The 14,497-nt window shown below is 51.0% G+C and overlaps 1 protein-coding gene across 1 annotated transcript; it reads right to left on the reverse strand.

Annotated features, from left to right (window-relative positions):
- Window positions 1–10,839: 10,839 nt before the first annotated feature.
- LOC136389632 (HLA class II histocompatibility antigen, DM alpha chain) lies at window positions 10,840–14,135 on the reverse strand. Its single transcript, XM_066361475.1, has 5 exons — window positions 13,969–14,135; window positions 12,610–12,882; window positions 11,736–12,014; window positions 11,398–11,526; window positions 10,840–11,039 (listed from the first exon to the last, which is right to left on the reverse strand). Exons 1-5 carry the CDS (start codon window positions 14,054–14,056, stop codon window positions 11,035–11,037), a joined length of 774 nt encoding a protein of 257 aa, XP_066217572.1. The 5' UTR covers window positions 14,057–14,135; the 3' UTR covers window positions 10,840–11,034.
- Between the last annotated feature and the right edge of the window lie 362 nt (window positions 14,136–14,497).

A 14,497-nucleotide genomic window follows, 5' to 3' on the forward strand; every position in this document is an offset into this window, starting at 1 on the left:
GTCCCAAATTGAGGGCCGTCTGATTGGCTAGGCAGCCAGGAGTGAACGTGGAGACCAATCCGTGAGTGCCTCAGCCTAGCGTCATCAGTTACCAGGTAAGTCTTACCCTGCGCTAGGCTCTAAACAACTCCTGGTCTCTTTCTTTTTCTTTTTTTTTTAATTTATTGTGTTTACATAGATTCAAGTGTCCCACCGAATATACCTCCCCGCACGCCGTGTTCCCCTTGGCCCCCCCCTTTGCCCCCTCCCCCCAATGCCTTCCACCCTTCCCTCCAGGATTTGCTGTCCTGTTTTCTACAATGCTGTGTTATGTATATATAATTTCACTAATCTCTTTCCCTTCTCTGATCCCATCCTCTCATCCCTTTTCCCTCTGACCCCTTTCCCTCTGGTCCCTTTGATCCTGCCTCTGCCTCTGTTCCATTGCTCAGTTCACATTGTTCATTGGTTTCCTCAACTGAGTGAGTCATATGACATTTTTCTTTCTCTGCCCGGCTTCTTTCACTTAGCGTGATAGTTTCCATGGCCATCCATGTTGTCACAAAGGGTAAGATTTCCTTCTTTTTCATGTCCCCATAGTATTCCATTGTGTATATGTACCACAGCTTTTTCATCCACTCGTCCACTGAGGGACACTTGGGCTGTTTCCAGATCTTGGCTATTGTAGACAATGCTGCCATAAACTCGGGGGTGCATTTCTTCCTTTGAATCAGTGATGTGGTGTTCTTGGGGTATATTCCTAAAAGTGTGTCTCTTTCTTAGTGACTCTTCCTGTGGGACAAGCAGCCTGCAGGTGGCTCTCTCCCTGGGTCAGTGGAGAGAATACCCCCAGTATCCCCAGGACACATGTGGCCCGTCCTGGCCACCGACGGAACTGTTTCCTCTCAATGTCCTCCCCAAACACGGGCTGCAGAACCTCTTTTGTTCCTTCACGGACGGTCACTTGGGAAGATATGCCGTAACCCCTGGTCTGCCCTGTCACCCAGCAGATGAAGGTCAAGGGCCCTTCTAGGGCAGGTGGCACAGGCAGGGCCACTCCACCTGGGGCCAGGGACACCGGCCTGCAAGTCCCGCCCTGGGCCTGCAGTCTTCTGTCCAGCCAGGGAGTCTCACTTCCTCCCTTCTGCTCTCTGGAGCAGAAGACCCGCTCCTCCTACGCTCTGATCCATCTCCGGCAGACCGCAGCCGAACTCCACTTAAACCGCTCGGCAAATAGCTGGTGATGGGGCCCCGTGCCCAAAGCCCACCTGTCTCCCCCAAATTCAAAACCCCCATGTGTGTTTTCCCCCCTGGTCCTATGGAAGCTGGGGCAGACCCCTGAATTATAAAGCCACAGGAAAGTAAGATAAACCTTCCCTAGTTTTCTTCCACTGGAAAAAAAACAGATTTTATTTATTATTTATTGTTTTTTGTTTTATGTTTTTAAATCTTTTAAAAATAAGAGAAGGATAGATAGATTCCCACATGTGCCCTGACTGGGATCCACCAGGCAAACCCCACCTGGGGCCGATTCTCTGCCCATCTTGGGCCATGCTCACAGTCGGAGCTACTTTTAGCGAGGCTCCAAGGAGCCATCCTCAGTGCCGGGGCTGATGTGCTTGAACCAACGAGGCATGGTTTTGCAGGGGAGGAGGGTGGGGAGAAGCAGATGGTCACTTCTCCTGTGTGCCCTGACTGGGAATTGAACCCGAGATGTCCGTACACCCAGCAGACAGTCTATCACTGAGCTAACCAGCCAGGGCTGAAAAAGACAGATTTTAGAAAAGCAATTCTTTCACCTATCCTATTGTAAACTATATACCATTGGTGGCTTTTACCCTCACAAATTTACAACCCTAACTTAGTTTGTCTCTGCTCCTCAATAGTTTTCAGGGCTGCCTCCTCTCACCTTGGTTTCTGAAAGTCCTTGGGTTTGGCCTCACCTGTGGTGGAGCAGTGGATAGAGCACGGACCTGGAACGCTGAGGTTGCTGGTTCAAAACCCTGGGCTTGCCCAGTCAAGGCCCATACAACAAGCGAGCAACAAACAACTAAAGTGATGCAACTCTGCTTCTCGCTAAACCCCCCTCCCACCCTGTGAAATCAATAAATAAAATCCTTTTTCTTTAAAAAAAAAAAAAGCTCTTGGATTTGATTTAATAGTGAATTAAATGAAAGAGGATTAGTGAGGAGCACCATCACCACACATGTCTGTCCTCCCCCAAAGTCCCTGAGTGACTCCAAGAAATGTCTGACATTTGTGAAGAGAAAAATAGCATGCACCAAACATAATACTAAGATGAACGAATATCCGCAACAAAAGACTTGTTTCATATAACTGAGCTTTATGGAAGGCAGGCTCATATTCCCCGCCACCCAAACTCCCGTCCTCACCCTGGTGAGGAGACTGTTCCAGGCCCTGGCCGGGTAGTTCAGTGGGCCACTTGTGTGTCCGTCCCATGTTTGATCCCTGCTCAGGACACACAAGAGAAGTGACCATCTGGTTCTCTTCCGCCCCCTCTTCCCTTTCTCTCTCTCTCTTCCCCTCCCGCAGCCAGTGGCTCAGCTGGGTCCAGTGTCAGCCCTGGCGCTGAGGATAGCTCGGTTGATTCGAGCATGGGCCCCAGATGGGGGTTGCCGGGTGGATCCTGGTCAGGACACATGTGGAAATCTATCTCTCCTTCATTCATTTAAAAAAAAAAAAAGGAAAAGGAAAAGAATGTTCTAGACTCTAACTCCTCTAGTGAACCATCAAGTGTGTTGGAGTGGGCAGAAAATGGGGTGTGGAGTCCAAACTCTGTTGAGCTTCTACTTTGTGACAGATACTATCCTAGGCAGACCTTTCACGTGCTGCCTCATTTAATCTTTTTCTTTCCTTTTTATTGAATCTATTGGGGTGACATCGGTGAACAAAATTATACAGGTTTCCGGTGCACAATCCCACAACACGTCATCTGTACGCTGTGTTGTGTGTTCACCGCCCCAAGTCTTCTCTCTTTCATCACCACTTGTCTTTCCATCCCCTTCTCCACGTCCCCTACCCCCCAGTCAACACACTCTCGTCCATGTCCACGAGTTTCTTTATTTTTTGCTCAATCCCACCCAAATCTTGTCTTTCCTGTTCTCAGAATTCTTCGGCTCCTTGAACTAGCGCCTCTTCCACTTTCTCTTTTAACGGTTTCAAAATGGGTGAGTTCTCCTACACACGCACACATCTCCCTGATCTCCTCCCCGCCCTCTGGGTAGGAGGGAGCCTAACCTTGCAGGCACTAGGTCTTGAGATCCTTTTCATTGTTGACTAAGCTTGGCCTGGCGCGGGACTGCTCGCTGTGTGTGGTCCTGCGGCCGCACCTGAGTGGCTCTCCGCCCGCTGGGCCCCGCGCAGGCGCACTGAGGCCAGGCGGAGTTCCCTCCCGTGCCTCGGTCCCTGCCCCGGCGGCGAAAGGAGATGTGAAACCTTAAGGCGGCCGCCAGCACAGTAGATTTCACTTCTCCATTAATGAGAAGACAGAGGGTGATTTTTAGAATAAAGAAAGAAAAACCCATGGACCTGTGCTCAGCGAAGCAGTTTCTTCCTTCCACTCTTCCTCTCAACCCTGTTTTGTTTTTTACAGACGTACTTCTGTCCCTCACCTCTAGTCAACATACCCCCCCCCCCAAAATTTCAACTTCCCTGGCCATTGTTGGTGATTTGATAACTATGTATGCAGCACGAGGCCTGAGCCCCAGCCAGCTTTCTACACACTGTCCCAATGTCCCTGCGGCTGTGCAAGGGCCCAGGAGTGAATTCTCCCTTCACCGAGTGCTAGACGCGCAAGCCGCTGCAGGGAGTGCCGGGAGGAGGCGAGGCCCGGAGGTGGGCGGGTCTCTGCCTCCCATCATTCTCTCAGAGGTCAGCTGGGAAGTGAGAAGAAACATTATAAAGGAAAGCATTTACGTTAAAGTAAGGTGACCAACATTTTTACAAGGAAACGGAGGACAAAAATGAATTGAAGAAAACAGTATCGTCAATCAAAGAAACAGTCTCTTCACTGCAACAATAATACACTATAATATGATAAATGCATAATAAAAAACATTTGTAATATTTTATATTGTAATTATGCTTAGATGCCTATTAATTTTTAATAACTAAGAAAAAAAGTACTCATTCAGATACAAATACGTCCCATCCCACGCAATGGATCGACTCTGCATCGATCGAATACGGCCATGTACAGGTTAGTCTTCCAATATCAAAAAGGAGGACGTGTAGGAGGACACTTTTCGAGGGAGGACGGAACTTACAAAAGAAGGACTGTCCTCCTTAAAGGAGGACGATTGGTCACCTTAGTTAAAGTGAGCACGCAACAAGGCCAGTGGACTTAAAAGAGAAAAGAGACTCCATCACTGTGGCACCCTCCCCGTCAAGGGGACCTGCAGGTGAGCCTGGAATATGGGGCTGGGGTCTCGTCAGAGAAGAGGAGGCCGCGGTTCTCGGTCCTGGCGGCATAGCTGCATGAGCCTGGCTGTGTTATGAGGGGCTGTCCGGAGTCTGCCAGGAGCCCGGGTGGCTCCCACGTAAATGAGCTACCACGACGTAACCGGCGCTGCACGTTGACGGAAGCCACAAACGCGGTCTCAGGCTTTTCCTGAGAGTATAGCCATGACAAGAGATCTCTGCTGGGTGCTTCCTAACGTCACTCCCGCTAAGTTCTCAGGTTTCTCTTTTGGACAGATGGTTTTAACTCAAACCTCTGCCTTATGAACTCAAAAGTTGCTCAACCCACCAATCATTTGTAATCTAAAACCAATAGCAGGAGACTAGTTGTGTGACTTCCTTCCATGTCTTTTCTTTTTTTCTTCTTCTTCTTTTCCAGGTGAGAGGAGGAGAGATTGAGAGATAGACTCCCACGTGTGCCCCAACAGGAATCCACCCGCTGGCAACCCTATATGAAGGCAATGCTCTGCCCACCTGGGGCCATGCTCACAACAGAGCTATTTTTAGTGTCTGAGGGAGAGGCTTCACGGAGCCATGCCCGGGGCAATGCACTGGAACCAATCAAGCCATTGCTGCAGGAGGGGAAGAGAGAAAAAGAGGAGCAGGAGGGGTGGAGAAGCAGATGGGCACTTCTGTGTGCCCTGACCGGGAATCAAACCCGGAACATCCACACACCTGGCCAAAGTTCTACCACTAAGCCAACCAGCCAATGCCATCCAAAGTCTTTTCAAAACGATACACATCTGCACCCTGCCAGGATTACATGACTCCTGGTCTGCCCAACTTCATCCGCTCCTCCTCCCTCTCCCTCTTCCCTGTCAGGGTTCGTGCTCTAAAGCCTGACTTTGGGGTTATAGTTGCTGAAACTAGTTCATCATCTTTCCATTCTGCAGCCAAAGTACTTGAACTACTAGAGAATATTCTACCTCATTTGTCACTGCAAATGTTATCTCCATTTTAACTATAAAAAAACAGAAGTAGAAGGTTACTGTTGCCCAGATTTACCCAGATCCTCAGGATTTATTATTATTATTATTATTATTATTATTATTATTATTTTTAGAGAGAGACAGAGACAGACAGAAACAGACAGACAGACAGGAAGGAAAGAGATGAGGAATACAAGCTCATAGTTGTGACACTTTAGTTGTTCTTGGATTGCTTTCTCATGCTTTGTCCAGGGGGCTTTACCTGAGCCAGTGACCTTGCTCAAGCCAGTAACCTAGGGCTCAAGTCAGCGACCTTTCGGCTCAAGTCAGCAACCATGGGGTCATGTCTATGATCTCACACTCAAGCTAGCAATCCCGCACTCAAGCCAGCAAACATGGGGTTTTGAACCTGACTCCTCAGTGTCACAAGTTGCTCCATTCACTGCTCCACCACTTGGTTGGGCAGGATTTATGATTCTAAATCTTGCACTCCTAATAATCGATTTAAATAATTGAAAATTGCCAACAATTTATAATAATAATAATAATAATAATAATAATAAATATATATATCTAGAAATTAACAAAAATATCAGAACTTTACAGGGGGAAACCTTTATTAAATTACATAAATGATGACTTCAAGAAGTAAAGAAACATACCTTTTTCATGGATGGGGCATCCTAACATAATGAAAAAGTCTATTTCCCTCATATCTCTAGCTAAAATAATGTCCCAACCAAAATCATAGCAAGATTTGGGGAGAACTTGACAAACTGATCCAAGAGTGTAAATGGAAATAAAGTTCATGATTATTTTAGACAATTTTGGTAAAGAAGAGCACATTTAAAACAATATGACAAACCATGGCCAGTGGGCTCAGTGGTAGAGCATCAGCCAAGTGTGTAGATGTCCCGGGTTTGATTCCCAGCCAGGGCACACAGGAGAAGCAACCATCTGCTTCTCCACCCCTCTGCCTCTCTCTTCTCTCTTTCTATCTGTCTCTTCCTCTCCCGCAGCCATGGCTCCATTGGAGCAAAGTTGGCCCAGGCCCTGAGGATGACTCCATGGCCTCTGCCTCAGGTGCTAAAATAGCTCAGTTGCCAAAAGAGCAACACCCTAGATCAGGCATGGCCAACATACAGCCCGCGTAATGAGTTTATGCGGCCCGCGATTAAATTTTTAATATTCTCTGCACGATGCACTATGGAAATGAAATAAGTGGTACTTTTAAATTGTTATACATAAACCACGATATCTTCAGTAATCTTCAGCTCAACTTATATTTGTGAACAAACTTTTTCTTTAATGAATCTAAATAAAAGTACAACAAGATCAAGATTGAATGATTTACATTTGGAGGCTGTGTTAAGAATAGCTACTACAAGTATAGAGCCAGATATTAAAAAAATAATAGGCAATGCAAAGCGCCTCAACACATCACATTAGCTTTTTTGTTAATTTGTTGTACTAAATTACTTATATTTATTCATAAACAAATTTCATAATAAAATTTTGTTTACTTAAATGAATCATTTTTGTATTTAACATTTTTTAATTTTAATATTTTGTCTGACCTGTGAAAAAAGTTTTCTTTCTAATCTGGCCCGGGGGCAGAAACTGTTGGCCACGCCTCCCCTAGATGAACAGGGCATCATCCAGTAAGGGGCTTGGCAGGTGGAGCCTGGTCAGGGCGCATGTGGGAGTCTGTCTGCCTCCTCTCCTCTTACCGAAAAAAAAAAAATGGTTTTTTCCATAAAAAGAATTAGAATAAAACTGTTTTATGAAATGTGAGAGTGGAAACAGAAATATGCCTACATTAATATATTACATAATAAAATGTGATTTTAAATTTGTCAGTTGGTAACTAAATAAAGGTAGTTTGACTATTGCCTTATAACTTCTGTATCTCAAATTTTATATATTCAAATTTGTTCAAAATTTTTAAAATTATTCTCATTAAGAAAATGAAGTATTATTACCTTATCACTTTATATTCCAGAAAAAAATTTGTAACTTTACTGTTTATGGCTGGGAAGGATTTCGCAAGGTTGTAAAAGCAGAAATCATATGGATTCTGAAGGTCAAAATTAAATCTAATCAAGGAAAAAAATGTGTATACAGCCATGGCCGGTTGGCTCAGTGGTAGAGCGTCGGCCTGGCGTGTAGAAGTCCCGGGTTCGATTCCCGGCCAGGGCACACAGGAGAAGCACCCATCTGCTTCTCCACCCCTCCCCGTCTCCTTCCTCTCTGTCTCTCTCTTCCCCTCCCTCAGCCAAGGCTCCATTGGAGCAAAGATGGCCCGGGCGCTGGGGATGGCTCCTTGGCCTCTGCCCCAGGCGCTAGAGTGGCTCTGGTCGCGGCAGAGCGACGCCCCGGAGGGGCAGAGCATCACCCCCTGGTGGGCAGAGCATTGCCCCCTGGTGGGCGTGCCGGGTGGATCCCGGTCGGGCGCATGTGGGAGTCTGTCTGACTGTCTCTCCCGGTTTCTAGCTTCAGAAAAATACAAAAAAATAAAAAAAAGTGTATACATTTAACTGATGAGCAGCAAATGGAAGGCCTTTGCAGTATTTATAATGACATAAGATTACCACACAGACTATATTAGAAGTCCCCACAGATTCACAAGGAAGACAAGAACATGCAATTTTTTAAAAAAGACAGAAGATGTGAATCGGCAACGCACAGAGCGAGAACCCTATGGAAAGACGCCAGTCTCACTAGTAATGAGAGAAAAGCACATTAAAACCAGGCACCCCTTGACACAGGCTGTAGCGCCAACACCTGGGAGTCAGGTAAGTCCAGGAAAATGAGAACCGGTTGCTCTGTTGGTGGGGGCGTAAACTCTTCATGATCCCTGAATTATAGAAATGTACAAATTAGTTGGGTGGGAAAAAAATTTTAACATAGGCACTGAGGCAGGGTATCTTCTAGAGGAAAGCCTGGGGGGAGTGCTTCCAAAGCTGGAGGACTCAGACCTGGAAGAGTTCATTCAACAGAGACCAATCAGGGCTGCAGGATTAGGAGAGGGTCATGGGTGAGGTCGAACTCGGGCTGGATCTATAGCGTTGGGTAAGATAGGAACAGAGCCCTGGCCGGTTGGCTCAGTGGTAGAGCGTCAGCCTGGCGTGCAGGAGTCCCAGGTTCGATTCCTGGCCAGGGCACACAGGAGAAGCGCCCATCTGCTTCTCCACCCTCCCCCTCTCCTTCCTCTCTGTCTCTCTCTTCCCCTCCTGCAGCCAAGGCTCCATTGGAGCAGGGATGGCCCGGGCACTGGGGATGGCTCTGTGGCCTCTGCCTCAGGCGCTAGAATGGCTCTGGTCACAACAGAGCAACCCCCCCCCCCCCGATGGGCAGAGCATCGCCCCCTGGTGGGCGTGCCGGGTGGATCCCAGTTGGGCGCATGTGGGAGTCTGTCTGACTGCCTCCCCGTTTCCAACTTCAGAAAAATACAAATAATAATAAAAAAAAAAGGAACAGGCGGAATAGAAAAAGGAAAGTATCACAGAGGGAGGAGAAAGTCTGGGCCAATGCCCTAAATTTAGCGAAGACAGAGTGATATTGTCAAGGAAGAGGGAGAAAACGCATTCATTGAACAGCGTTGATTCCTGCTGGGAAGAGTGGCTGATATATTTTATTATTAAAAGAGGGACCCTGAGTAGAGAGGTCTTGAATGTTTTTTTGAGTAGTATGGTAAGTGACCGTCTAACAGACAAAAAGAAAAAGAAAGAAAAGTGACAGTGTAACAGAATGCTTGCTGGGAAAGCACCTAGCCTAAACCTGTCTCTTTACAGATGAGGAATTTGAGGCCCAGAGAGAGGATGTGACTTGTGTAAGGTCACACAGCGTAACAAAAGCAGCTTTAAGGCTTGACTGGCAGGAATTTCTGCATACGTTTACAAAAAAAAAGATAGAAATGCGGAAGGAGTAGAAAGCAATAACGGCAGATGTAGAATGGTGAAGTGAAAAGAAAAACCTCTCAAAGGGAGAAAATGCAGTCCTTGGAGGAAGATTCAAAGTAGGTTCCAGAAAAGAGAAGGCGGTCAATGCTGCTGCTGAGGACCCCGTAAACATCCTTGCTCAGCTATTGAGCACCTTGTCCACACGCCACTGTTCTTCGCATCCAACAGGTAGTCACATATTTAAACTTCACAACAACCCTGTTAAGGTGGGCACTACTGTTATCAGCATCTTTTACGGAAAATAATACCAAGGCACAGAGAGGTTAAGTAACCTGCCCAAGGGCACACAGCCAAAATTTGATGGCCATGGTTGAATTCCCAGCAGCTGGGTTCCAGAGCTGTACGCTCCACCAGTACACGTGCTGCTCTTAGAAGTCAGTTGGTTTCAGAGAAGATAGAGCCCCCAGAAAGAATTGCTATCTTCCCGTAGGTTGGATTCTGGTACAATCCGAAGAACAAAGAGTCCTCTCCAAAACCAAAGTAATTTCACTCCTAACCTTAATTCCACCCTTCCCCCTTCTCCAAAGCAACTGTATCCTGGCCCCACTATCCGCCCAGGACAGCACCATCAGCTCTACTTGGACCAGCCACTCGGGCCAAAGACCAGCCCGTTGGGACGGACGCGTGAATTCTGGGCCCCTTCCAGGCTGCTCAAACTTCGCTCCAGGAATCGGATTATACCGTTTCCAGCGGAACGATAAGGTGAAGTGAGAACAGCATCTGAAGTCTCCTTTCACCCCCTCCTGCACTCCCGCTTCCCGACTGTGGCGAAGGTGGAAGGAAATTGTACACTTCTCAGGGCAGCGAAATGCAGAAATACCCACAAGCAACTACTCCACCGCTTTGTGGGCTGATGACCAGGAAGGCACTCCGCCTTCGTTCTCGCAGTTAGCGCGCCCTGGCGGGCGTGCAGCCGTCGCGTGGTGCTGACACAGGGAACCGCATGCCGCCTGGAGTGGCCGGGGGCTTTCCCATTTCCCGTCCTGAGGAGGACAAGCTGTGTCAGGGTGAGGCACGCTGCATTTGAAGTGTCAGGTCACTCAAGTCAAGCTATCCAGAAATGAACATCATGGGTTTAAAAAAAAAAAAAAAAGCCACACCAATAGAAAGTAATAAGATTTATTGCCTTGAAGTAGGAAGGGTTTGGGTCCTCATAGAAAGGTCGCTCCGGGTTCCCCTGGGCGCAAGCCGAGGGATAGCACAGCCCCCAGCCGAGAAACCTGTACACACACACACACGCACACACGCACACACACACGCACGCACACACACACACACACGCACGCACACACACACGCACGCACGCACACACACGCGCGCGCACACACACGCATGCACGCACACACACATGCACGCATGCACGCACACACATGCATGCACGCACACACACGCACGCACACACACGCACGCACACACGCGCATGCACGCACACACATGCATGCACGCACACACACGCACGCACGCACACACATGCATGCACGCACACACACACGCACACGCACGCACACACACGCATGCACGCACACACACGCATGCACGCACACACACACATGCACGCACACCGCCCGCGGGAGACCAGGCCCTCCTGCTCGGAGAAGGAGCAGTCCTGGGCAGCACGTGTGAAACCCGAGCGGCTCCTGCTGGGGTGGCTGAAATTGCTGGCACCGGACTCCGGTCAGGAAGACTCAGTCTGGGGAGAGAGAAGGATACAGGAAAGCCATTAGGGGGATCCCCCTCCTCCCCAAAGGCCCCTCCCGGCTGGCAGTACACCCTTCAGAAGTCGATCTCTGCTTGTCCCCAAATCCTCTCCAAGCACCTTCCGACAGCACCCCAAATCACTCCTCTCCCACTCAGAGCCACGCCTGCGTGTGTAACCGGGACCCCAGGGAGGCAGAGCCCCTGGTGCCCGATACCGCCTCCCCACCCAAGGGTCTGAGGGCCACTCTACGTCCTTCTCGTGCCTGCGGCTATCCCGGCTCGCCCACGCATGCGCCGCGGCGTGGCTGTGGCTCCGGGAGCCCGCCAGCGCCCCAGAGGCGCGGCCCTACCGTCTGAGCAAGGCTTCCGGGAGCGGATGATGAGGACCAGGCCGACGAGGACGCCCAGCACACCCAGGCCGAAGGCCACGCCGCACAGCACGTTCTCCAGGAGATCTGAGGGCAGCGCGTTGCGGGGCACTGGGGACAAGGGGCGCAGTGGGTGGGGAGTTCTGGCTGGGGAGCCCCCACCCTGGGGAATGACCAGGAGGACACCGGGGCACGGAAGGCTGAGGCTGGCTCAGAGGGAGCATGGACCAAACCAGGTCCAGGCAGGGACAGAAGGCTCTCCCGTGGGTCTGCCCCTTATGGTCCCCGAGTGAACAGGGCTTCCGGGGGGCGGGTCTCACCCCAATAGTCAATTGCCGTGTAGCCATCAATTTCGTGAGTCACGATGCAGGAGTACAGGTCCGAGGGTTCTGGTGTGACGTTTAAGTAAGAAAAGGCCTGGAAGGTGAGTCCATCAACGGCTGAGACAAACGTGGGCCGGGTGCCTTCCACGGGGACCGAGCGATGCTGCCAGGTCACCGTCAGCGTGGGCGGGAAGAGGTTGCTCACAGAACAGACCAGCGTGTTGGGCTTGCCGAACTCCAGGGGCCTCAGGGTGAACACCTCCGGGATCGGAAACCCTGGTGGGGTGCGGTGTGAAGGGAAGAGGGACTTGGTTAGATGGCACCCAGTGGCACCCAGAGGGGTGGGCAGAGAGAGTCCAGGGGACCGGGCGGGCTCGGGGGGCTGACATGAGGGAGCGGCTGGGGCCCTGAGGGGGTCTTCTAGGCAAGAACCAGAGCTGGACCGAGAGCCAGCGCCAGCGCCAGCGCCAGCCCGCTCCGCACGGGTCCCCCCTGACTTCCTGCAGCACTTCCTGTCCAGACCGCACACCGGCGGCTGACCACGAGCTGTCTTCTCATTTAAACACCGGCATACCCTCTGGCACGTCCACTCTGCTCTTCTGTCTCGCTGAGCCCCGTGACGACGCAGGCCCTGACACTCACTAGGCCTCAGCTGCTCCCTGCTGACTTTATCAAGCTCCGCAAATAGTAGCCCTGAAGGCCTCTTCATCCTAAGCACCTGTCTTCTGACTGGTAGAAAACTGAAGGCCCCAAGGGAAAACCGGGACAGGGGGCAGGGGTGGGGGCAGGTGTGAAGGGGACCAATCATTCAGTGTACAGATTCGTGAGGTTAGGAATCCAGTCCGCATCCCCTCCCACAGAAGGTCCTGACCTCTGGACACTGGGATTTGCCCCTCAAGTCGTGGGCCTAGCTTCTGGATCATATCTTGGCAGAACCCTTTGTCAAAGAAAATGGCGGAAATATCTTCAGACTGCTGAGCCCAGTCTGCAAATTCAGGCAGGCGAGGCACCCGGATGCTCTGGGTAAAGTCGAAGGAGAAAAGCTGGTCCCCGTCGTAGGTCTCGGACAGCGCCACGTTGGGACTCCAGTCCTGACAGTACATTGTGTGCTGGAACGTGTGGTTCTGCAGGTCGTCCCGCCACGCTGCAGCAGGGGTGCAAAGCAGACGGCACGCGGTTCAGGGGGGACCTCCTCCTCCTCTACCACCAGAGGGGGAGGGCTGGGGTAGACCCCCTTCTCGGGTCGGTCATTTGGGCTCTCCCACCCAGTGGGGGTGAAAAATTACAGATCTCTCCAAACTCCCCTTGCCCAGGAAGGAGGTGGCTGGAGGCTGAACGTCAGCCTGTACTCTGCTCACCACGCCTGCGTCCTGGCACAGAGCTGCATCCTCCCAAAGAGCAGAACTTGGTCTAGTTCACAGGCCCCCCGTATCGACCTGTGGAGGACCTGGAGGGGCTCCCCAGTCTTAGAAGGGAGGGTAGCCTCCCCAAGCTATGGATGACACTGTGCCCAGACACGCATGGTAAACCGAAAAACCAGGTTCCGGCTTCTTTTCAGCCACTCCACTGAAATCAGGGCTCTGTGAAAACAACTTCCCCTCCGTCCCTCGACCGTCCAGCCCTGAGATGCCAAGATGGGGAAGTGACTCCCTGGCTGCAAGATCCCTATTTTTTTTTTTTAAACTCTGGCAGGAAGCCCCGTAGCCAGAAGGAAACCTTCTACCCAATACCTAGAATACAGGGACTTTAGTGTGAGAGGGAGCTTCCAGCTTACTCTTCCATTCTGCCCCATCCGTTTCAGAGAAGGAAATTAAGGACAAGTACAAGAATGGCAAGGTGAGTCCATGACAGAGTTCAGCGTGACTCTGGAGCGGAACAGTGGAAGTAACATACGTTTCCTTTGTTCGAATCCCAGCTCTACCGCTTCTCAGTGTGTGAGCTGGCACGACTTAGCTAAACTCTGAGCCTCGTTGTCTCCCATATCGAAAATGCATATTATAATTTGTGCCTCAAGAGACTCTTAAATAAAATAATAGCCCCACCCTCACCCCGGACAATGCTTGCCATCCATCCACCGGTAGTAGTAGCCCCCCCATCCTGCTCGTCTCCACTCTCCCACAGTACTTCCCACCACTCACAGCGCACGGGGCTCTCCTCCCAGGGCTCTCTGGGGCAGCTCCCTAGGTTCCAGGCCCGACGGGACTGAAGCAAAGAGGAGGTGCTGGCGTACCTTGAGAGGCGGTCCAGGAGTGGGGCAGCAGCCACAGAAGGTGTAGCAGCCGCAGCAGCGCAGGTCCGGGGCCCTGCTCAGGACCCATCGCTTCAGCCACACTGTGGGGCTAGGAGCGGCTCCCCCAATTCCCTCCCCCGATCCTGTTCCGCCAGCCCCCTGCCGACCAAAGCTGGCCAGGTAGGCTGAGCCAATCACAGAAGTGAAGGCTTCGACATCACCAGTTGCTGGGGAGAGAGGCCCGGGGCCGCAGCCTCCAGAAGACGGCTCTTGCCCCAGGCCAGACTGGTGTGTGTCCCCGGCTGGGCTAGTAGGCGTGCAGGAATGTCTGCCTCCTGGTGGGGATCCCTCTCACTGTCGGCGGCCAGCCTGACCCACGGCTCAGCGCCGCCGCGCGTGGAAATGCCGCTATGGGGAAGCTGCTCTTCCCATAGCAACCCAGGCTCTTCAGACCCCGCGCTCTCTCCCTGGAACCCCCTCCTCTTTCTCAGAGAGGGATTCTCCCTCCATTGTCAGCCCCCGTTCCTCC

Source organism: Saccopteryx leptura, chromosome 1, assembly GCF_036850995.1.
Source record: "Saccopteryx leptura isolate mSacLep1 chromosome 1, mSacLep1_pri_phased_curated, whole genome shotgun sequence".
NCBI lineage: Eukaryota > Metazoa > Chordata > Mammalia > Chiroptera > Emballonuridae > Saccopteryx > Saccopteryx leptura.